Here is a 25,540-nt window from a genome sequence, read left to right on the forward strand (position 1 = left end):
GTTGCGACTGTCACGGAATGTCTGGAAGCCTCAGTTTCCTTGTTTGTAAAGTGGTTTTGTAATTGAGTTCTGTAGATAAAATAATGTACGTAACGGCCAGTTATAGTACCATACCTAGAGCAGAATACACACTTGAAATCTAAGTGGTAGGAAAAAGAAATCCATCTCAGCCCAGGATCCATGCGTGCTTAGTTGCTAAATGTCATCACAGAAGTGACAGGGGTGCAGAGAAGGGAACAGACACAGGGATCAGAGCATTGTGGAAGGTTTCACAGGGCAGGGAGGAAGACAAAAGAGTAACCTGTACCACAGAAAACAAGACTATGGTTTGGTCATACATTTCTCGACAGTCAACTTTACCCATTCTGGTAACAGTACACTTCCTAATAATGCTGTTGGATTTCAACAAGGAATAACACAATGAAGATTGATTTGCTCACTACTGTGAGTCCACTGTTCACATGAGATCGTTCGTTCTACGTTTGGATAACCTGCTTCCGGGTCTCAGAGGCGCTGACACAGAGCTATGGCTCTATCCTACTTTGTATAGCTTTTTTTTTTTTTTTTTGGCTAGTCCCTCTGTCAATTTTTAAATTTATCCTTATTTTTATTTTTAAAACAAAAAATACATTCAATCATTCAAATTCAAACATATACAAAGGCATGTAAATAAAAATCTCCCTCCCGCCCCTAACCCCCTGCTGCCCAGTTCCCAGAACCCAAAGCAAACAATGTTACCTTGTTACCAATTGTTTGTCTCTACTTTTAGAAATAATCCAGGCATATATAAGCAAACATAATTGTTTTCTCTTTTATTCAAAGGGTAGCATATAAAATATGATTCTGCCCTTTTCTTTTTGTCATGTAATTTTTCTTGGGAAAATTCTATATTGGTATCTGAAGATCTTTGGGTTTTTTTTAGATGATTGACACCTACAGTTTTTAATCCTTCAGATAACTGTGCATTTTATCATGGGATCACCCGTCAGCATGGGTATCTAAAAACTCAAATTTTCTTCCCATGGATTCTAGAATAGGAGCTATTACAAAGCACCACATGTTAAGAAAACTGCCTTTTTTTCCCAGGATTACAGGTTTCGCTTTCCCCATGGGTATTTTTGTTCAAATACAGGACAGCAGACGTCAATAAAATCATTATTAATTTGGTAAGTAAAAACAGAATTCCAAGCTGTCTTCAGATATTCTGGTAGAGAACAACTTCCTGAACATACTGGTATTTAAACTCTTTAAGGGCAAGTTGGGAGCCTTATGGAAAAGGGCTGACCTCTGGAGAGCTGAGCCCCTGCTCACCCCAGCAGGAGAAACCTGGTCGGTCTGAGCAGCAGTGAATTAGGCTTCGAGTCAGAATATGCAAGGATGCTGTGCCAGGGTTCTGGAACCAGGATGGGGGTTTGGACCTGAGGCCGGGCTGGATGGGGAGAGCTGGCCAAGACAGGTGCCAAGGTGAGAGCGCCGTGGCTGACAGTGGGACCTCCCGCCTGACGGGGACTGGAGCGTGGATTCCTTACAGCTGATGTGAAGTTCTTATTATTTAAACCCTTCATCTCATCCCTTCTCACGTAATCACAGGGGATCTTTATTGTTCTTACTCTTGCCATGCATTGGGCTCAGGGCGTTTCATATGTCATTCAATTCTTGCAGTATTTCTGGGCAGCAGATACTCTATCCCACTATGGATAGAAAACTGGCTCAGAGAGATTAAGTGACTAGCTCAAGATCACACAACGTTTGGGAACATTGCTATCATTTATTAAGTACCTACTTCTGGAATTTTTATCCCTTCCTATGGTTATTCAGAGAGGGAGTACTGCCAAATAGTTAAGGACTGTACATACTAGTTAATCTAATACTCTCTAATAAAATCTAAGTAGGCCTATCATACAAATGAGGAAACTGAGGCTCAGAGATGGGTTGGTGAGTTGCCTGAGGTCATTCAGAGAGTAGACAAGCTAGAATATGACCCCTGGCTCCAATGTGTTGCCTTTCTCACTGATATGCTGGGTCAGCTTCCCCACTATGCTCACAGAGAAGTCCAGCAACTCAGCAGTTAGTTAAGTCCTGAAAGCCATTTCCTCGAGTGACTGAAAATTTAAACCACTAGAAAAGATCTGATGCGTCTGACCATTCCAAACTTAGAAATCATTTCCAGATAGGCTGATGGGACCCACAGCAAAGGAATACCATACACACACCTTGTGTGTTTCTAAGCCTCTTTTCACCCAAGGAAGTTGAACTGCCTTTAATAAAACAGGCCACTTTTGGAAGCTCCATCTCTGCCACTGGAATGATGGGATTGGGACATCCTAGGGTCAGGACCAAGTAGGAGGAACTGATGATCCCTAGAAAGGCTTTAGCTATGATCCAATCCTAGATTAACTGCCCACCAACTCAGAGGCCTGGGATAGAAGTGAATCCTCAGCTGGGTTTTTCCATGTTCCTGCCCCCAGACCCCTAGCATAGCACCCTTCTGTACTCTGCCTAGAAATCTACTCCACCCACCTCAGACTCACCAGAGCCTACCACGTGGAGAATTGTTAGAATTCTAACAATTCTCCACGTGGTAGGTAGAAGCAACCTGTGACCAAGGGGAACTTGTCATGGCTGATTCTGACCCTGACCAAGTGGAATTAAACCTTTGACTTGACATTAGCTCCTGTGGTTTCCTTTCTTCCCTCAAACACCCTCTAAGAGAACCTCTCCTTCTCATGCCCCACCCCCTAATCCCAGGCCACAGCTGATTTGTCCAGCTTGGGTCAGGTGTCCACCACTGGCCCAAGGAAACTTATGAACTGCAAGATGGCTTGGCCGTTTTAGATGTATTAGAAGGTGCTGAGAAAGACTAGCCACAGGAAAAGAATAAAATAGACCCATAAAGAAAAGAAATTGACAAATTAAAAAGCCCACGTAGAGGGCAAGCTTAGTTCTTAGTCCCAAAAGATGGGACTTTTGGCCCCGTGTGGGGTTCGCCAGGTTCCGGTACCCACCCGTGACCCTTTACATTCTGGATCAGGCTGGTTTGAGCTGGCAGCCAACAGCATCAGTTTCCAATGGAGACAGCGTGTGAAGTGCTTTCCGTAAGTACCTACTATGCGTCAGGTGCTGGGCTCATGACAACTATTATTTCAAAACATCTCACTCACAATTTATTGCTATAAGCTTAATAGTTACTGAAGTTACTAACATAAGCAGATACTCAGTGGGACCACCCAAATGGCTTATAGTTTTAAATTAATCATATTTACTACAGAATTTCATGAACAATTTATATGGCAACTGCAGATGGAAGCTTAAGACAGTGAACTCACTCTTCTATCTTTCTGTTTAAGTCTTTCACATTAAATAAATGCCTCCTTGACTACTGGAGAAAAAATAATTATAATATTCCACTGAAGCTGAGAAATAAAGCAACCTTTGTTTATTTTTAAAAGATAAACATGGCTGATCTGCACTAATCATAATATTTTGAAGGAAAAAAACAATATTCAAGATTTTTAGCCTGTAAATAAATAGTATCCTGTTTTACTTATTCTGTTAGCCAAAGATAAGGTTGGAAATGAGAAAATTGGATAATGCTTATGGATTTAAAAGTATCAGACATGGTATTCGATTCTGAGGAAATAAAGGCATAAATGGAAAAAGTGGCTTAGTAAATGAATAAAAAAATGAACTTAGGAAAGAATGACATTTAAAAGTTTATACAATAAACTTTACATGCTTGACTTGAGAGACTAAAACATTTTTTCAAGTCCTTAATGATGAGAGAACAGCAGCAAAATTCAAGACAATTAAAAATCAGCATTTAAGAATCTGCTGTATTGTCATGAATAAATCTAAGACAACTGTATCAGTGAAGCCTAAGAAAATCCCAATTATGACTCTATTCAAGCCAAGGAGCACTGACTTTCCATTTCATTTTCAAATGTGTTCCCTTATTCCAGCTTTAAACTGTACCTTCAGATACAAAAGCCTAGAAGAGAAACAGGGTTCCAATGCACGGCTGTAGAACCAGTCTTGCTGCATTAGACTTGCAGCATATAAACGACTCTGTCTCTAATGAAAATAGCAAAGCCAAGCTCAAGTGCATGCCCTCCTGTTCTAAATACATCATATATCTGAAGTATAAATTATAGAAATAAAGACAAATCATGGCATGAAGGGCATGATAGTTTATTTTAAAAAACTGTACCACACTGATCATAATGACCAGCATACACATTATGATGGCTTTTCTCTTGGGTATTAACATTGCAGTATTTTTGTATACTGAAATGTTTCAATAGGACCAAGAACGTTAGAGATATAAAGATCTTAGATGAAAATGAACACTAATAATTCCGGTGTCCTACCCCACAGAATTAATTTAAACCCCTTATGAATCAGTGGCATTATAATGTTATATAGTTATGAAGGATGAAAGTTCTCTTCTAAATAGGCAGCATGAACTTATACTTCCTTTTTCTTTAATCTTTAGTTTTTATAATTTAAGCTATGTCCACCCTGGCCGAAGCACAATCATACAAGACACCTCAGATAATTTCAATGCTACCTTTGCAAAGTTTAGTGATTTTTACTTAAACAAACAAACAAAATCAAACCACTGCCAAAAAAGGAGGCAAGTAAAACTGATTTTCCAATCATTTGAAAAGCATAGTGCTTATTTGTCCAATACAGACTCAAACTTAAATTAAATGCTATCATTATAATCTCCAAACTTCTGCAATAAAATTAACATTTATATATATATATACACACACATATATATATATATATACACACACATATATATATACACACACATATATATATATATATATATATGGGTTTTGTTTATAGAACTGTATTTTGCAATCAACAAGAGAAAGTTACTTTTTAAAGAACAATGTATTTGGTTACAGTTCCACATGTTGGTAGTAGAGACAAAGCCACATGATGTTAAACCTGGCTCTAAGTTACCTAAGGTATAAAATTTTGATCAAAATTATGATACTCTGATCTTAAAAATTCAACCCATGTGAGATTACTTTTTAGAGTAAATGTGCTGTTGAGTAATCATTTCAATAACCTTCTCTTTGTATGACTATCTGCAAATTGACCCTTTTCTTTAATCAATGTGACTCACCAGCATTTCAAACTGACCTCTTTACTTCTGTGTTACCATTTTTATACCCAGGGATTTCTGAGGCAGCGTAAGTTTGACTTCATTAAAAACACTAAATACTTTAACCTTTCAGTGACAGTTTTTAAATCTGTAAACTCAAGAATCACATTATTGAGTCAGCAACTACAAAAACATTGAGATTTTGGCATTTCTAACCAGAATCTCTTTGTGCTTTTTAAATTAAGCTGCTTTTGAATCGTTTTGGTATTTATCAGCCATCGTATTTCCCTTATAATAATAAAAGAATATACTTAAGGTAATTTTTAAGGTTAAATGTTCTGGGGGCTTATCAATACTTAAAAACAGAAACAAAAACAATTACTTTTTTCCGTCAGCATTTGGAATAGTAGAAATTATTTCTGGTCCCTCCTTAGATCAACCAACACTACTTTTCATCACGTATAACACTGAATTTTACAGACATCCCTGAAAAGTTTTTGATAAGTAAACGAGTGAATCACAGTGGAGTCTCCATCAGTTAACAGTGTAGATCCAGTAACAAAACAAAAATTACACTGAATGTTAAAAGAAAATCTTCAAGCTAAAAAAAAAAAAAGAAAAGAAAAGAAAAGAAAATCCTCCTTAGAATTAAAACCGAGTGTGTGTTGTCACTGATTCTGTGCTCGTGTCTCCAATTGATTAGACTCCTTCTCTGGGTTATAAGACATGTTCGATGAAATCTCCACACCAAGTTTCCAGGACACTTGAGTGAAGAGGCTATGCTACTGTAGCATCTAAGGGAACAGAGTGGCACCGTTTTCTTCCCTAACAGACATCACATTCAAAGATGAGCATGCGTGTCCCTCCACTGTGCTCACCAGCATGTATCAGGAGACAAAACTTGCTGGGCAAACTGATGACAGCTGATCCTCCCACCCCGCCCCCAGCATCAACAGGAGGTTCCCAGCAGTTTGTCATTATGTGCACTGGCCTTTCACTCTTTCAGTCAGAAAAGTTGTGGTTACTTTAAAAAGGGGGTGGGGGGGTGGAGAAATGAAAAAACCAAGAGTCTAAAGGCACAAAGTCGCATAGCTGCTCTAGTTGGAGTTTGTAAACAGAGAATAAGTTGAATTTAGGTAATCCCAATCTGTGAGAGTAAAAAGGCATCCGCAGCAGGCTTTTATCCAGCCAGCTTCTTTGAGACCCTTCATGGGTTTTGAGGTCTACAAAGTATGCACTAAAATACCCATACTTCAAAAAGCAATAAGGCAAATAGTATAATCATTATTCCAAAAGTTACAATGGTAGTGTAGGCATACATAGTATAATTTAGTTACAATGTGTGGTACTGTTTCTATTATATAACCATATTAACTGCTTCTTTCCTACATAATTATATATTCAGCCGAGTTTCAGTTGAACACAAAACCATCCTTGTACCACTGCTGACAGTTGGCAATAGCTCTTTGATAGCAGTTTTTATTCTGCTGTAGAAATTATCCTTGAACTGAAAAAAAGTCCATAATCCAACCTCCAGTCATTAAACACTATCATATTTGTGAAGAGCCTCTTCCAACTTCTGCGTCACTTTTTGGAAAAATATTATTTGCTGTTGTAAGAAATGCTGCATCTGTGATTTAAAGTCTCTTACTCGAATTTGATGGAAGTGGTGAATTTCTGCCAAAGTGGCAAAAGAAATAGTGTTACAACGATCCTGAATGCCATCAGCCTTTTGGATCTCCATCTTCCCTTCTTCCACGTGTCGCCTACTCTCCTTTACTTTGGTAAGAGCTCCTGTAGTTAAGACAAAAATTAATTAAAAAATATATATGTATCCCAGTGGTACAGCTACATAGTAAACAGAATGCTGGGCATTATAAATACTTGCCTGAACTATTTTAAAGTCCTTTGGCGTTTAAAGGGTTGACCATAATCACTTATTAAAAAAGAAGAAATCTGGTAAAGTTTCTGAAAACACCTCCATTGCTGCAACTTCAGTTATCAAAACCAGCTTTTGCCATTGACCAAGTAGCTATAGCATGTTTCATCTCTTGCAGGTAGAGAAACTATAAACGACAGATACCAAACTCCAAGGAATTGTCCCTAAAAAGACAAACTAAGCAACTTTGCAGTTTTAACATTCTTAAGAGAAAAGGTGTGACACCATTATATATGCATATATTAAGAGAGACATTTATAAAGGGGAGAATACTGCATGCATGCCTGGTTTTGACTCCACATTCTATCAGGAGACCCATACCTGCAGCATAATGGCCCTGTGAAGTAAAAATTTGCCTCTTTTTTTTTTTTTGGCCACGTGGCATGTGGGATCTTAGTTCTCCAACCAGGGATCAAACCCGTGCTCTAAGCTTCATTAGAAGCTCAGAGTCCTAACCACTGGACTGCCAGGGAAGTCCCTCGCCTCCTTTTCTTTAGGAGCTGTAAAGATCAGTGAGTTTTGAGTCTGCCCTAGTGATGATCTGGGAATGAAGCCAGAAGGTGTCATAGCCTCCAGTCAAGAAATGTCTCACCAGAGGGTGCGTGCAAGGAGGAGGGAAAAGCACAGTCTCTGTGGCAGGTGCCACATGAGGGCAGACCCTCCCCTAGAAGCACAGTCATATGAAAACACAAAAGGCTGAGGATGCTTAGGGGGTAGGAAAAATAAAGACTATTCATGGGTTCGTAAAAATGATAAAGCTCAGAGCACTTGAGCACAGCCAGCTCAAGAATCCAGAATACCTGACTCCACGTGGCACCCATTCTACTAAACCATGATGAAAGAGAGAAACGTCTAGGACACCTGGCTTGGAGGTCTGCGGACATGGTGATGCTACAGGGGGGGAAAGGTAGCCTGTTTAGAAGGCAGTGGGAAAGCTGAGCAACTTTGTTGTGGAAATGTTCAGTTTTAGCTGACGGTGAAATACACAGGGGAAAAGCCCTATATCTAAATTTCTTCAAATCTACAAAATAATATAGAGTAAACCTAGTATTAAATACAACGCTTAGAGCCTAAACAGCGTCTTTATTTTTTGGCACAGCTCAAAGACCCGAAAAATTAAAACCCACTGACAACAAATGTTATAGCTACGTATGTATTTATGTATATTTTCATTTATTTATTCTAAAGAAGATCTTTACCTGAAAAGCAGGTGAGCCCTGGAGTAGAGAAAATGCCCTGCTTCCCCTGTGACCACACAGCGGAGATGCCGTTCGTGTTAGCAGAGCTACAGGAAGACCCCTGACCCATTCCCCTAAGAAGCCATCGCCCTGAAAATACAGCGCTGTTAACATTTTCCCCATGGCGGACGGGACTCGGGAAGCAGTGAAACCTGCCTGCTTGTGGTCTCAGTACTAAACAGAGAAAGAGCACTCCCCCTCAGAGAGAGAAAATAATTTTTTGTAGCAAACTTATGTTCATTATATTTGTACAAGTGTCCTGTCCCGGTTTATATGTAAAAATTGAAGTTGAAGAGACCAGGAAAGCATGAGACAGAAAACTAAAAAAGAAAAGAAAAATATTTCAAAAAGATGGCTGAGAATATGAAATTTATGTTTCAAGTGGTTGAGAGTGAGAACAAGAAGTCGAGAGAGCCAAGTCTCAGGGGATCTGACTGTTCATGTGATTCGGGGCCGAGGTGCCGGGCCCACCATGTGAACACAGAGGACAGGCGCCGGCGCCCTGCTCCCGCAGACCCCCGGGCAGCTGTGCAGCAGCTGTGGCCTGTCCTGCGAATATGCTGCAGGTATTACTTGTTCTAGTTACTAGAGTCCAGCACAGAGGAGCTCGGAAACCTGGCCCTGAGCTGTGCCAATGTCAATGAACCTGCAGCTTGTCAGACTCCAGATGAGATCGCCATATTCTCAGAAATGACATTCTGTTACACAGAACTGCAGACGTGCATCCATAAAACCAACTTACAAATGAACAAGACTGAAGTTTTCACAACTTGAATCACATCGGCATACATTTTCAAAACTCCTGGACACGGTACAAGTATTAAATCTCTGCAAGGTCTGAAGGCCTTTTGGCATTTGACACCTTTAAGCTTTCTGAGTGTACATACTAAAGGAGCCGAGAATTTAAGACTCACTTTTCTCCCGACTATAAGTTTATTTACTAAATAACACAGAGCCCCAAACAGTTGGGCTCTGGGGCTAGAATCTCAGCTTTACCAACATTTATGGAGGGTCTAACGTGTAGAGCACAGAGCAGGCACACGGAGAAACTCACAAGAAATGTTCAAGTCCCCACCGTCCGGAAGCTCTCGAGGAAATCACCTCGCAAAGCACACTGAGGACAGGCACACAACCATGACATGAAGTGAAACAGGACCACAAAGCACAGAATTCTGCATAGGAGCTGAATATGGCTTTCTCCAAGATAACGTGATTGTGTCACAAGGGAAAATGCTCGGAGGGCCTGCTACGTGCCAGGCAGTGCTGTGGACAAAGCAGGGAGGAAGGGCGAGAGGCAGGGAACAGGCGTAGATAACAGTAAATGGTAGCAGCCAAAAATAGTCACAATATAGGCGAGGCACTTTCCGTGTACCAACTCTCACCCTGCTGCTACTTTGCAACAGACATTAGTACTATTTTATGACAAGGGAACTGAGAAAGCCACCCAACCTCTTTGAGCCTCAAAGTCAGCGGTAACCCAGTAAGAGGCAGAGGAGATGGGATCTGAGTGTACAATGACTTCAAAGCAAACACTACAAATATTCAGAAAAGAAACTGGAGCCTGAACAGGCAAAAAAGCAAGGTGGGCACTGGTGAGCAGGGTGCAGGGGATAAGGGCTGGGCCACTGAGGATCAGCTATCCCCTCTCCTCCCCTTGACCCCAGGCCTCCCCACCCCCTGCCCCAGAGCTGGGGCTCCCGCACTGCCCTTCTCCCTTCCCACCTTCCTTGCAGGTCCCGGACTTTTATTCTGACATGCAAGTCAGAAGACCTTGTGAGTATGTAAAATAAACCATATAGGTTTTGAAAATTTCCCTCTGGAATCTTACGAACCTCATTCAATTCACTAATTGTACCTGCAAAGCCTTTTAATATTTGTAAGATGTCTGATTTTAATATTTATAAGATGTCTGATTTTCTTATCTTTGTAGCATATGATTAGGATGCCACAAAACATCGAAAAAGCAGCACATATTTCATTATTTTGAAAATGTAAGCTCAGACCTACATGGGGGAGGGGGGCCTCTCTTCCCCTGCCTCTCTCCCCGACTTAGATCTTACTGGAAAGTTATATAAATTAAGAACTACCACCAAAAATAGTAACATACAACCCCTGGATGGGCTTTGCCTTTGTTTGCTCTAGTGCAGTTGGACATCCCAGCAAAAGATTATTTTGCAAACTAGGAAGGACAGAAAAAAACACTGAGGAGGGTAAGCACCCAAAGGCCAATTTTACTTGGAATTTTGGTTTAACGCACTTAATGCAATTCAAATCCATTAGCATAATGCATCAGGATTGCAAGTAGCAGGGAAACAGGAGGAGATATAAGATATGTTTTTTTTGTTTTGTTTTGTTTTGTTTTTTTGCTGTACGCGGGCCTCTCACTGTTGTGGCCTCTCCCGTTGCGGAGCACAGGCTCCAGAAGCGCAGGCTCAGCGGCCATGGCTCACAGGCCCAGCCGTTCCACGGCATGTGGGATCTTCCCGGACCGGGGCACGAACCCGTGTCTCCTGCGTCGGCAGGCGGACTCTCAACCACTGCACCACCAGGGAAGTCCCAGCAATATACTTTTTGAGAAATCATAAGAGTTCCTGAGTTGAAACAGCAGTCCAGTTCTTCTCTAAGCAGCTGGCTGTTAAAGTTCAGGATGACAACTCCAAAGACCTTCAACGCCAACCCCCCCAAAAAGGAAGTTATCTTTTGTAAAATATTATTCAAAGTTTAAAAAATTATTTCCTTTAAGAAGAAAACCATTCTGCTTTTAAATATTCACCTTACAATCCTCTAGTTAGTTCTTCCTATACATTTTAACAAACACTAAGGGTTTACTGTGTTTGCTTTCTTATGAGAAAGATAAAGTCAAGTCCTTCAGTAAGCTAATTATGGAAGTTAATTAACTGGTTTACTGTCTGAGAGTGAACAGGAAAAAAAAAAAAAGTGACATCCTTTAAACAGCTCAAGCTATCCATCTGAACAAATAGCATGGGTGTTTAAACACTTGGGGACTGACAAACAGAACTATTGGGTTGGGCAAAAAGTTCACTCGGGTTTTCTGTAACATCTTAAGGAAAAACCCAAACGAACTTTTTGGCCAATCCAGTACTTTCTAGAGTTTCCCTTGAAGCTTCCCTCTTACCCCCTTCTACCCACTGCATTTCTAAATTCTGGGTTCTCTCAAGATCAAAGTGGGTACATACTTTTCCAATAGAAATTATATTAGAAACATTGGTTAGATGTAAGAAAAATAGTTTAAGTAATAGAACTAGCACTTGGGTTTTGTTACAAATGGCATATTCTCGCAGTTTGCCGATTCTCAAACTGGGAATTATCTGTACACACTTCTACGCTTCACGTATTTTCATACTTAAAATATTAAGTATCACAAGGAAGGCAGAGATAGCCACATTTTCAATCAGGTTTAGCTTCTAAGGAGTGAGAGCTGGAGAAAGAAAACTACTGGAGCAGAGTTAGATCACTACAGACTTTCTACTTCTAACATAGCTTAAAAAATTAATTTGTAGCTTAAGAAACAACTGCAGAGGTACAATATAACCAGCTGTAGAGTTGTAACAAAGCATTACAGCATATTTTTAAGTACTCTCTCAGCCGTACTACATTTTTTACCAAACCCAAGAGGAGTGTAAATAAAAGCTAAAACCATGGCCCAGAATCTAAAGAGCAAAGGGAACACACATTTTTATCATGCAATTGATAAAAAAAACAGGCAAGGGTTTTCAAAACCTGTACTTTTTATGTGGCTAATTTAGAAGATATCTATCCCCTGCCAGGTCTCTCCTCTCATAAACATCACATTGCTATCTTGCATTCATAACAGAAAAGGAAAAACAAAAAATTAAGGGAGAGAAATGATAAAATAAAGCCTAAGATGAAAAGTAGTTGCTGTTGTATTAAACAGAAGTCCCCATAACACTCATGGGTAGGGCAGTGATTTTAAAATGAAAGAAAATTAGTGTCAAACACATAGCTAGTGAGAAGCAGCCACACAGCACAGGGAGATCTGCTCGGTGCTCTGTGACTACCTACAGGGGTGGGATAGGGAGGGTGGGAGGGACATGCAAGAGGGAGGGGATATGGGGATATATGTGTATGTATGGTTGATTCACTTTGTTATACAGCAGAAACTAACACACCATTGTAAAGCAGTTATACTCCAATAAAGATGTTTAAAAAAAATGAAAGAAAATTAAAAATAGGAGAGATCAGAGGGAAACACATTTTAGAATGGGAACCTAAGTACATAACTGTAAAACTGTCTCTCGGGCTAAAAGACAGACGTTATATGGAATAATATATGGGCAAAATAAGATTTTACTATGAAAAGAAAATGGTGGAGGCAAGTATTAAATTCTGACATTAAATAAGAAGGGGCTGACGACACAGAGCAGTATTATATTCTTCATTTAAAAAAAATAACAAGACAAAATAACAAGAAGGTAACAAATGAAAAATGGTGCAGCCTCCCCAAGTTACACAACTGAAAATAAACTCTTAAAGTGTATTTGAAGTACAGGAAAAAGTATTAATGAAACTGGGGCAATATGTTTCCACCACACCCATGACTTTGCTTCCAAACAGGCAAAAGCAACCCAGCTCCCGTTCAGGACACCGGGCTGAGCTGGACACATTTCAGGTGTTTCTTCCTCAGAGGGTGGCTGAAAGGAACACAGAGACAGCCCCTCCTAAAAAGGCTTACAGGCTGAGAGGGAACCTTCAGCTGAGCACTCAATCTAATTATTAAATCAGTTGGACAAATTATTTAAATTTCTCCACAGGATAGAAGGTTCACCCAGGAACTGATCACCCTAAGCCTTTATTCCAAAGGGTGGAGCAGGAACCCTGAGGACTTCATTCTCATCCATCACTCTGTCCTGGCAAGGCACCCACTGGGGAAGCCGGGAGAGCTGATTCCTCAGTAAGAAGGGCAGAGTTGGGTCTCAGATTTTCTTTTTAATGCACAATAAGGGCTTTAGATGAGTTTTTGGTACAGTTTTCTCAGTCTGTCTAACAACAGGCTAAGTGACTTGTCCAAAGTCCCACAGCTAATTCCTGGCAAAGAACCCACCCTTCCTACTGCCTGCCACCCCTGCCACTTCCCACTTAACATACCAGGCAGGGCCTCTGCTCCACTCTGCTGAAAAGGGTCCTTCCTTTTCCATGTCTGGAGAGGTAAAAGGAAAACTAAACCAGTATTTCAACTTTGCTTTAGGACCTGCTATTAACAAAATCTCCCAGACTCCTTTGGCATTCTTAGCTGACTCTGTACATGCAAAATTCCTAACAGGTTCATCTGTATACTTATCGCAATTGCCCAGTCTCAGGGAAAGGCACTTTGCCTGCTTCACCATCACCAAACCCAGCAGAACGCATGTCCTAAATTCACTCCCAGCCCTCTCCTACCATCTGCTTGGTATCTTACAATGTGAGCACAGTTTTAAAGCATGCTCAGGCTGGAATGAGCATCCTTCTTCATAATCCGCATGCACTCAATTTCAGAGGAATATCACACGTTTGTGGTGAACATAAAAACATAAAGAAATCAATCATATGACAAAGTTCATTAACATTATAACCTTAAAAGGCTCAAACTCAAACTCATTTTATAGATTAATTACAATCCAGGAAGTCAGCACCATTTTTTCTTTTTTTTTTTAATTTATTGATTGATCGATTGATTGATTGATCGATTGATTGCGTTGGGTCTTCGTTGCTGCGTACAGGCTTTCTCTACTTGCAGCGAGCGGGCGCTACCCTTCATTGTGGCGTGTGGGCTTCTCATTGCAGTGGCCTCTCTTGTGGAGCACGGACTTCAGGGGCGCAGGCTTCAGTAGTTGTGGTACACGGGCTTAGTTGCTCCGCGGTATGTGGGATCTTCCCGGACCAGGGCTCGAACCCACGTCCCCTGCATTGGCAGGCGGATTCTTAACCACTGCACCACCAGGGAAGTCCCAGCACCATTTTCAAAAGCATCATGTTATTTACACAGCATGCCATTAAATTATGTACATCAGTAAAACTGTTTAGGAAGCATTTTATTGCCATTTTGGTTTTTCTAAAATGAGAGCAGTGAAGCTCTGGTGTCATCTAGTCAATTAGCACATTTTAAGAACCCACTACCAGCTGAACTAAAGCAAATTAGCAAATACAGTCACACTACATTAAACTCTGCTGTATCGTTTGCTTCTGATTTGCAGAAAGAAAGCACTTTCCTGGCAACTTCTGACCCAGCAAAACTAGACAGGGGCAAAAAACCACTGCAGTGCCTCAGGCATTTTAACCAGGGAGGCCCTAAATTCAGCTGAAGAAGTTGTCCAGCTTCCTTTCAGTTTCCCTGGTTAAGGCCTCTACTCCACCTCCCTCAGGCCCCCCAGGGCTTGCTGGCTGCTCCAAACGCTCCCAACCCACCAGTTTCTGCACCTGAACTTTGCCTTCCTTTCTTCAACCAAATCTCTTATTCTCAGTATGCTTTGTCCCTCCTCAGACCAATTATACAAAAGGCCCAGTCACTAAGCAACAGGGATCCAAAAGCTACATTTTCTCCCTTAAAAAAAAAAAAAAAAAAAAAGCAAGCATTTTATTTAATTTTGAAATCATGAATGTGCCAGAAACATTAACTAGATTTTCTGTCTTCCCAGGGCCCTGCCCCAGAAAACCCAGACTTTGGTGTGAGGGACAGAACAGGAGACAGGCTGAAGGGCACAGGGACAGCTGCGCAGAAGTTGCCTGAGACTGGACTAGACCTGTTTTTCTTCATTCCCTCGTATGCGTAAAATGTTGAAAGAGAATGCTAATTTGGTCAACGTGGCCTACTTTGCTCTTATCCTCTCATCACTGGTACCCACCCCTCTGGGTCCCTGCTAACGCCCCATTAACTCTTTCCCCTCCCCTTTCCTTCCTCCTTTTGGTCTCCACCCACCCACTTGTTGATTCCTCCTTCCCTTCTCTGCTCCAATATTTACTTTTTGATTTTTTTTTTTGAGTAAAACGGCTCAAAAAACAAAGGCTGGCATTATGTAACAGAGACAGGACGGCCGTCCACCCAGGCAAAACAGTCCCACGTGAGCACCTGCTCTATGCAAAAGCTGTGGTCTGCACCTCGCGGGGTCTCGTTTTCTTCTCTCAGAGGTGGCCAGGAAACTTAGACAAGGTAAGCAACTTTATGAGGTGTCAGCTGCACATGAACCTGGGCTGCCCAACTTCCCAGCCCAAGCAGTTCCCTGTACCTGCCCGACGGGGGCTGCCTCCTCCCTGAGATCTCAAAGCTCCATGGACCAGCCCCGGTACACAGCACGCCACGCCAAGCCCTCCAGAAGCCTCATCTCAGGGATAAGCAACCCCTGACCTGCCTCCAGGCCCTCAAACTTCTATTCCTGAATCACAACCTACTAAGTGGGCTCCAGATTTGGACCACATTAGTAAACTCTGGAGGGCACGAATAGTACTACTGAACTCAAGACAGTAACAGCAATTTTTTGAAGGGATTAAGTGTCCTTAGAGCCAAGAACTATCAAAATGCAAAGATATAATTAATTTAAAATTCACTTTCAATTCATAAAGAGAACTTTTGAGTCATTTTAAAAGGAGGGAAGAGGCTCTCGAGACAAGGATCATAAATTGCAAAAAGCAGTAACAACAAAAACCTGGTTGCCTGATAATGAAAAAATTAATCATTTAAAGAACTCAAGCCTCTAGGCTTGGTTTGGTCCTGAAGGTACAAGAAGAAGTCGTTTGTTCTAGGTAAAAGCCTTATTATATCCTAATTAAGCAGCCCTTATAGCTTCATTCAGCAATCACCACAAGTGTAAGGGCAGAATGACATTTCGTATGAATGAAAGCATTCACTTGAGTGCACCACATCTTAAAACATTTGATTACTTTTACTCACTATGTACATACATTCACACAGCTCACCTTGTTCCAAAAATGAAGAGGGAAATCACATGATTGTATCTCTTGTGGCTCATTTGGTAAAATAGGCTGTTCATCGCTAGGAAATTTTACATATAATAAACGTTATGTTTCAGCTGATACTGAATATTAAATCTGTGATAAAGATACTAGGGTGATAGATTCAAGAGAATTCTGCAAAACAGTGCCTTTATTTCAGCAGCGTCTGGATACAATGGTGAAAATGTTGATTTGCCTATGGCCAAGCAAATATAGATAAAGACTTTAAAATCTGAGAATAAGAAAAGCATGTATCATTTTTTTCTTAAAGGTTTTATACCCAGAAAATCATAATAATATAAGGTAGAAAGAATATCCTTGATAATCATGAACATACAATAAAACTTGAAAAAACAACTGATGTTGTAAATATATAATGGTTTAAATTCAGAGAATACAGTTGATGACTGAGGTCCACTGTTCACAGTTCCTAATTTCCTAATTCTTTTGTTTCCTGATATACATGCATGAATATTGGTCTGTACAAATAAAGCGGCATTAGATATGTTCGCAAGCTGCCAGCACTTTGAATTGAAATGACCTTTGACATACAACAAAACATACATGTACCTAAGAGAAAAGTGAACATTGGAAACTACCTTTAACCAAAGGTAAACCTTAGTTTCTTTTTTTCCAGGAAGATAAAGGGAGGCCCAAGCTAAAATAAATCTAATAGAAGCTGCTAAACAGATAGGCCCCTCTACGTGGGGCAGGAAGAGAGTGAGGTGGCACCAGCCCTTTAGAATGGAAACCAGGGAGATGTGAGCTACCCGCCCAAAGCCAGGATCTTTGATTGCCACGACTGCTTCTGAGAGGGCTGCAGTTCGTACTACAGTTAGAGTAATATTTTCAAAGAATCTTTCTTTCAAGTATTCTTCTCAAATAATGTCTAGTTTTTCACTTTAGAACTGTAATTGTAAACCCTGGTGTTAAACAACTGCTATTTAAGCTATGGTGGTACCAGTGGTGAGCAGCTAGCCCAGCATTAATCGCTTTCCTTAGTGCCGTCTGCTGTGGCCCTTATGACTGGAACTTCACATGGCTTTATAATCACTAAGCTTTGGAGACAATTTCTAAATCAGCTGTTGTAAACTTAGGAACACTCTTGACCCTGGGGTTTTCCTGCTTCCTGACACTGGCAGGGACCAGGTTTCCACTGGCTCTGAGTCTTTACTCTGGCCACATCTGGACTTCCTGAACTAGTTGTAAATAACCAGCTGAAGCCAAAACAAAGCAGCTAGAAATATATCATTTTAAGATAGACATGAAATACAACTCAAAAAGCATGAAAACTTATAGATTACCCATGTTGACATTTAGTAGTTTTTAAAGATGTCTCACTGCAGGCAATAGGTGGGCTTTTGTGAAAATCACAGATGTCAATATAACTAAGTATAATTTTTAAAAAACAGAAAATAGGATTTCTAAGACTCCCTTCAGCCCCATTCCTTCTCTTTCCCTCTAATCCTTCTCCTTTTCTTAACCTGCCTATTTCTATTCCTGGCATCACTACTTTCTGTCACCCAGACGGAAGACTTCAAAGCCCGCCTCGAGCCTGGTCTACTAATAAGCCTCTTCCGGCCTGTACTCAGCCCACAGGAGCAGCTTCTTGGGGACCAGGCTGCACTCGCTGAGGGATGCCTGCAAGAGCTCACAGTTAAGTTTCTGTGGCTCACTTCCTGTCTGCCAAGTGGGGATAAAGAGAGAATATACCTCAAAATCTCCCATGAGGTTTAAATGGATATAATGCATATAAAATGTGAAGCATCATGCCTGGCACACAGGAAGCCCCCAAAGTATGTTCCCTACTTTTATCACAATTCCGATGTCACTCTTCAGTTTCAGACCTTTAGTGGCTGTTGACTGCCTACAGGATAAAACTCAATTTTCTAGCAGACGTACTACTTACTGTAGCATCAAGAGTACTGACTAAGGTCAAGGCAAAAAGTGAACTCAAATGCTGGCTCCTTATTAGCTGTGTGATCCTCGAAATCACTTCACATCCCCGAGCCTCAGCGCCCACAGGTACCCATCGGAGGAGTTAACAGCTGTGCTGGGTTCAATAGTATCTACCCCCCCCACCCCGCCCCAACAAAATTCACATCCACCTGGAAACTGTGGCTGTGATCTTATTTGGAAACAGGGTCTTTGCACATGTAATTACTTTAGGTAAGGTTGTACTCCATTAGGATGGGCCCTAAATCCAATGATTAGTTAGCATCCTTAAAAGAAAAGGAGACAAAGGGACACACAGGGAGAACGCCACGTGAAGACGGAGGGAGACCCGGAGCCAAGAACAGCAAGGAGTGCCGGCAACCACCAGAAGCTGGAAGGAGCCTCCCCTAGAGCCTTTGGAGGCAGTGTGGCCCTGCCGACACCTTCATTTTGGACTTCTAGACTCCAGAACTGTGTGTGAGAGAATAAATTTCTACTTTTTTTAAGCCACCCAGTTTGTGGTAACTTGTTTCAGCAGTCCTGGCAAACAAATACAACAGCTAACAGTTAATGCTTAAAGACATTTGCCATAGAAATGGCAAATGGTCCACCCAAAGAAATGGAGGCTGAGAGGAGCTGCTGGTGGGAACTCAGCCCCACGCAGTTGTGCGTCCAGGCGCACTGCCACCCTGCTGCTATACCCACTCCTGAACAGAATGAGACACAGTGGATGTGACTGCCCGCAATACTGCTGCTCACAAAGCAAACAGTCCAAACCGGCGGCCACAGCTACACATACACCAGCTACCTAACCTGCTGGACCTCCAAGTCAAGGGTCAGCAAACATTTTCTTTAAGGGTCAGATAGTAAATATTTGATGCTTTGCAAGACGAGGCAAAATCGAGGCCTATATAACCATTAAAAATGGAACCTTTAAAAAATGTAAAAAGCATCCTTCGCTCAAGTGCTATAAACAGACAGGCACCTGGGTGGGTTGGACCCGCAGGCTGTAGTCTGCAGACCCCTGCTCCATCTCCAAGCATCTCCACTGATGGCTCCACAGGCCCTAGTGTGCAGGTCATTTTACACTCCTTCCTGTCCCTTGCCCCACTCCTGTTGGCAAACAGCCCCTTGTGTCTCCTCCTCCCCACTCCCACAGACACTGCCTCAGTTTAGGACTGCAACACGTCTTGCCTGAATCACTGCAAGAACTCCCCATCTTGCCCCACCCTGAGCCACCCTTCACACCTGTCTCCAGGACCTGCGCATCTAAAGCGCCGGGCTGACCACATCAATACCCTTGTCTGATCTTGCATGATGCTCCCCCCATCAACTCCAGCAGCACATCAAAATCACGTGAGGACCTTTCTTAAGAACATCAATGTCTAGGCCACACATTCCTGACATTCAGATTCAACAGATCCAGGGTGGGGCCCATGTACAGCTAGCTGCAACCACTCCAAGGCTGACTGTGCGAGGCACCCAGAATTTAATCCCGGATTTTTGTACATATGGTTCCCTCTGCCCAGAATGCCCTTCCCTGCTCTGCCTACCAGGCAAACTTCCAACTGCTTTTCAAAACTCTTCCTAGACTGAGACTGGGAGAAGCCACCCCTGAACTCTCCCATTCACTCTGCATAGTTAACCATGCCTGCCTCCTCTGTCCTACTTCACACCATGGCACGTGCCCACGACTGCATGAGTCACGCTGTACAGTGACAGCTAACTCACCCTGTCAGCCTCCCTCACTGACCTGAGCCCTGGGCTTGCAGAGTATCAGCTTTCATATGCTTATCAAAGCTAGCCTAAAGCATTCTCAAGATCAACCATGCACCTTCCATCAATGTTCCTCCAAAAGTCAAAATACAATTACCTTTCAAAGGGAAAACCAGTGCTACCACCCAAACCTCTAACACAAATGACAGCAACTCTCCATCCTCCTGACTCCCACGCACTCTTATTATACAGGCACTAAGTTAGATCTACCTCCTATTTCAATTTTCTGCACACACATCCTCCCTCCCTCATGGAACTGCATCTTCCCTGAGGGCAAGTACCTCCTGCTTAAGACGCTCCGTGCTTTGTGTATCCAAGTCACTCAACAAGGTGAATGCACTCACTCTGGATCATATGCTTCGAATGAAGCAAAAGGGACCCCAGTAAAAGTATTATCATGAAGGCTTACCGAAGAGGAAAGAAGTGTATGATATACAAGTTTAAACACCAGGAATCAATATAAAGTGAAACCTGAGGTACATAATATTAATTTTTCTGGCACATAAAGCATTCTCAAACTTCCTCCCCGCCGTCCCAATGAATTATGGAAAGTCATTTCGTAGATACTTAAGTCTAAGACTTTTAAATCGCTCACGTGTTAATGACCTCATCCATAAACCATAACCAGATCCTATCTTTATTTCCTGTACACTTTTAAACCCTGTTATCCATCATCATATAAATTGAAAAACAAAAACATTCTATGAATCACAGAAGAAATCTATTTCAAAATCAACCAAAAAATACTTACGGGAGTGACTACTTCATTAATTCAACAAGCATTCATTAAGTACTTACTACGCATGCACAAAACAGTGGAACTTCATACTAGAGGAACGTAAAAACTCCGATCCCCACACACTAACCAAGCAATGTATAGTCTCTGGCACACCAGTCAGCGTTCCATCAGCGATGGTGACTTGGAAAAGGGCTGGGATACTCCAAGGAAGAGAACTCGACCTGAGGCTTGACTGTGCACATGTTGGGTGGGGGAGATGTGGAACAGAACACAGGAGCCTGTCAGTCTCCAAGCGTTACACTCACGTCCTGACGGCCCATCCCCACCTCTGTGCCACTCACGGCCTTCCTCATCTCAGCTGACGGAAACTCCATTCTCAGTGTTGGCCAAGCCAAAAACCAGAGTCACCCTTGATGACTCCTCTTCCTCTCAGGTGCCACATCTGATCCCTTAGGAAAACCTGCAGATTCTACCTCCAAAACATACCTACAGTGGGACCCCTCCTCACTGTCTCATCATCTCTCACCTGGATTATTAGATTATTGGCTCCCTGCTCCTGCCTTTGACCCCCTCCCCCCTCCCCATCCTATTCTCAACACACCAACTGGACTAGGTCTCTTCCAAGGTCTATTGGTACATCATTCCTTCGCTCAAGACCTGCAATGGCTCCCTTCTCACTTGAGCTTTTACTCCAGATCCTGACAATGACCTCTAAAGCCCTATAAGCCGAACCTTCTGGGACCTCATCTCCTACTCAGACCCTCTTAGCTCCAAGCACCTGGCCTCCTCCTGCCTGGCCAGCACACACCCATGCCAACGCCTTTGCTCTGGCTGTATCTTCTGCCTGAGAAGCTCTGCCCCCATACCTGCTTGGCTAATGCCCTCACCTCCTCCAGGCCTCGGCTGAAATCTCACCTTCTCAGGGAGTCCTCAACGATCACCCTTTCCATTCTGCCCCATCCCCACTTGAACCGTTCCACTTTAATTTTTCCCCCTAACCCATATCATCCTTTGACGTACATTATAATTACGCACTGTGTGTTTTCCCTTGTGGCTCCACCCTGCTAGAATGTAAACGCCACAAGGGCAGTGACCTTTGTTTTGACTACTGATGCAACCCTAGCATCTTTATAGTGCCTGACCTATGATGGGCACTTAAATATCTGTTAAATAAAATCAGGTTTATCTTTCAGAGGATCCCATGAATAAATCGAATGATGTTAAGCTCCCCTCCGTAACCACTGTCTCCCTACCCGCTAAATAACACATAAAATTTCTTTATCAGAAGAGAAAAAGAGAAAAGTCACATCACAGTAAGAGATGTAAAGTTCTAAGAAAAGGAGCAGAAATGACGTGGACTAAAACTCGTCCACACTGAAGTTTAACCAAGCTACAAATCCAAGACCAACAATGCAAGACTGGTTCTACTTCCGGAGAGGAGACAGCACTTAGAACTCAAAGCGAAGTACAGTTTGTAGGAGGGAAAAAGCCCGTCACACCTTCTCTTTCTCGTGGCCCTATTAATTACAACCTCATTGGGGTCGGAGGGAAGCTGCTCCAGCACCCAGCTCACCTCGGCTTCGGAACACCTGGGAGCTCTCGCCCGCAGGCAAGAGGCCAGGTAGTCATCACTTTCACATCCGCAGCGCCTGGCAGGGCAGGCCCTGCATGCATGTTTGCTGATCCAAACTAAACACGCATGACTCTTCTTTCACGTCAACTGATAAAGGATTTTCACACTCCTAGATTACATAGTCTCGTAAGCAAACAGAACGCTACTGAAACTAGCCTGAAACAATGTCGAAATGTTCATCATATAGTTAGGAGTATTTTATTTTCAATGCAGGAACAATGCTATTAAAGTCAACCAACAGAACGATACCTAGGAAATCGTGAACCTCACATTTACAGATGAGGGAACGGAAGCTCAGAAATGCCAGTGCTTGGTGCAGGCCACAAGTAATTTGGAGGAGGAGAGGGACTGGCGCCAGCAAACTGGTGACCCCACTAACACTGACGTTTATTCCTCTGTTACCATTTCTTCTGGTGTGCAATACAGGACAGCTGAGTTAAAATACAACGCTCAACTGCTACACCGATGCTCCCTTGGCGTTTCATCCTTTTGCCTGCAATTCTGGTGGCAAAAGGCCACCAGGAGGGATGATAAGATCCCTGGAATTGCCTTTTAAGGGACAGTACCTCCCATTTTAAAGGTACCATTTTACTTTGCAAAAATAAAGCATTTAAGTGAGCAGTTACTAAGAACCATAACTTTGATCCTCATGATAACCTTATGAGGAAGTGTTCCCACTTTGTCAATGCGAAAACAAGGCGTACAGAGGTTAGAACAGCTTGCCCAAAGCTCCGCTCACATCACACACTGGTCGCCCAGATGCCAGGCTGGCCCACAGTGGTGAGACTGTGCCTGTGGGGCTCTAGAGCTGACTCAGCTCCCTGTCAGAACTGGGCCAGCCCCATCTCCTCTGTGTAGCCCTGAGGGCTCTCAGCAACCTGGCACACAGCTTCTCCGCCACTAGTCAAAAAACTCCATGAGGGGACTTCCTGGTGGTCCGGTGTTTAAGACTCCATGCTTCCACTGAAGGGGACACGGGTTCGATCCCTGGTCGGGGAACTAAGCTCCCACATGCTGCTTGGCGCGGCCAAGAAATAAAATTTAAAACAAACAAACAAACAAACAAAATTCATGAGGATCAGAGTCCTGCCTGTCCCTCCTACAGACACGAAGCGAGTCCCTGTAAACGCGGGATGACAGACAGTACAGGTCTTCCGGGCACTGTCTCTCTAAACAGATCTAAGCATTATGGTACTGTGTGTGTGTGTGTGTGTGTGTGTGTGTGTGTGTGTGTGTGTGTGTGTGATCATCATAAATTGATGGCAAATCAAATCTAACTTGATATTACACTTTGGTTTTAAAACACTTTGAGAGACAATATAGCAGATTTTTATTCGGCCTGAAAAGAGGGAATGCAGTTTAAGAAAAATGTCATGTTTGTATCGGTTGTTTGGGTTCCACAGTCTTTGGAAATCCAAAGATGACCAGACAGGAGCCTGTGAGGAGGATATTTCTGAATAAAGAGTAAAGTCCAGCTGAGTCCAAGAGTCCTCAGAAGACCATGGGTGGGAGTGTGGGTCCCCGCCTCCTTTGGGCTCTGTGGTGACCAGCCTAACAGACTGGGCTTCCCGGTGTGATTCTCACGAGGGCTTCGTGGCTCAAAAAAGAAGTCAGAGAAACCAATGACAGGGTGATGTGAGCGGTATCCCCATCTAGATCGTGACCAAAACTGTTGGTGGCCAGTCATGCTGACATTTTTTTTTTTTTTTTTTGCGGTGCGCGGGCCTCTCACTGTTGTGGCCTCTCCCGTTGCGGAGCACAGGCTCCAGATGCGCAGGCTCAAGGGCCATGGCTCACGGGCCCAGCCGCTTCGCAGCACGTGGGATCTTCCCGGACCGGGGCACGAACCCGTGTCCCCTGCATCGGCAGGCAGACTCTCAACCACTGCGCCACCAGGGAAGCCCCATGCTGACATTTTAACCAAGGAATTCAGTCATCTATAACAAAAGCCCCAAAGGTAACCTCATCTTCACTAAGAAAATACAGTTGGACCAAAGATTAAGGCCTGGAACTGAAGTTTCCTTAAAAAGTAGCTGGGAGGGCTTCCCTGGTGGCGCAGTGGTTGAGAGTCCGCCTGCCGATGCAGGGGACACGGGTTCGTGCCCCGGTCCGGGAAGATCCCACGTGCCGCGGAGCGGCTGGGCCCGTGAGCCGTGGCTGCTGAGCCTGCGCGTCCGGAGCCTGTGCTCCGCAACGGGAGAGGCCACAACAGTGAGAGGCCCGCGTACTGCAAAAAAAAAAAAAGAAAAAAAAGAAAAAAAAAAGGAGCTGGGGATGGAAGGACGGGAGAGGAGAAATGGGTGCAGTTAAGACAGGGCTAAAGCAAAAAAGATGAATGACCTCGGTTTCTAGCCGAGGTTTCAAAATAAGGATGAGCTTGTAAACAGCCCGCCTATTAGACCTTTTCTCTGTATTCCTGGCACCACCCTCTCAGGGCTATTTTTAGCTACAGGAGAAAGGGGAGCAGAGAGGGAAGGGCTCACGGTGGCCCAGCCTCACCTCGTGTGCCCTGCCGGGACTCCGGCTATCTTTAATTAATGTCTGAGGGACATAAGACCGACCCTCCCTGTGCTGAAAGGAAGCACAATGGTGAAATTCTACCCCACAAGACTGATAGGCCCACTACTGGTGTACCATTCCTGAGGTCCCGGGGCTGTTTTCTGTTCAAAAGAAGGCTCCATCTGGAACGTTTACAGAGGGTAGTGAAGTAGACCCTGCCTGCATGTTTAATTTACAAGTACAGAAAACAGGACTGCCTTGTTTATATATCTAGTTCTGCATCCTCACTTCACACACTAAGACTACATTTTACCAACCAATCACTTTTACATGATTTTATACCTTTTCTCTGGAATACAATTTCATAAATGACTCCCTCTGGCTATCTAGTCCAGATTCATAAACAAAGATGAAACCAACATTTCTCATCATCTAACGTTACAGGCTTTCCCTTTCGCAATATCCCCCAAGAGATAAGCCTAAAGCTTTTAAACCACCACAACTCACTGCCATTCAGATTAAGCTTCATTAAATATTAGAGGTTAATTGTATCTTTGGAAACAGAACTGAATATGCTAGGAAACTGATAGTGAAATATATTCTATGTACCACCCCAAACTCAGCAAGGCTGGCATTATAAAGACATACTGCAGGCAGGGGCGATAAAGAGGGAAAGGATAAAAGGCTGCCATTTCAA

The 25,540-nt window shown here is 42.9% G+C and overlaps 1 protein-coding gene across 2 annotated transcripts in view; it reads right to left on the reverse strand.

The window, feature by feature from the left end:
* Positions 1-709: 709 nt before the first annotated feature.
* Positions 710-25,540, reverse strand: part of SNX18 (sorting nexin 18) — a 30,430-nt gene continuing 5,599 nt past the window's right edge. Inside the window, exon 2 of one of the 2 annotated variants that reach the window (XM_032626803.1) lies at positions 710-6,913. In XM_032626803.1, coding sequence (XP_032482694.1) covers positions 6,660-6,913 — 254 coding nt within the window. In that variant the 3' untranslated portion in view covers positions 710-6,659. Of the gene's footprint in view, positions 6,914-15,867; positions 16,458-25,540 lie in introns of those variants that run through there. The other variant, XM_032626802.1, reaches the window with a different exon arrangement.

This window comes from Phocoena sinus, chromosome 3 (assembly GCF_008692025.1).
Source record: "Phocoena sinus isolate mPhoSin1 chromosome 3, mPhoSin1.pri, whole genome shotgun sequence".
Lineage (NCBI taxonomy): Eukaryota > Metazoa > Chordata > Mammalia > Artiodactyla > Phocoenidae > Phocoena > Phocoena sinus.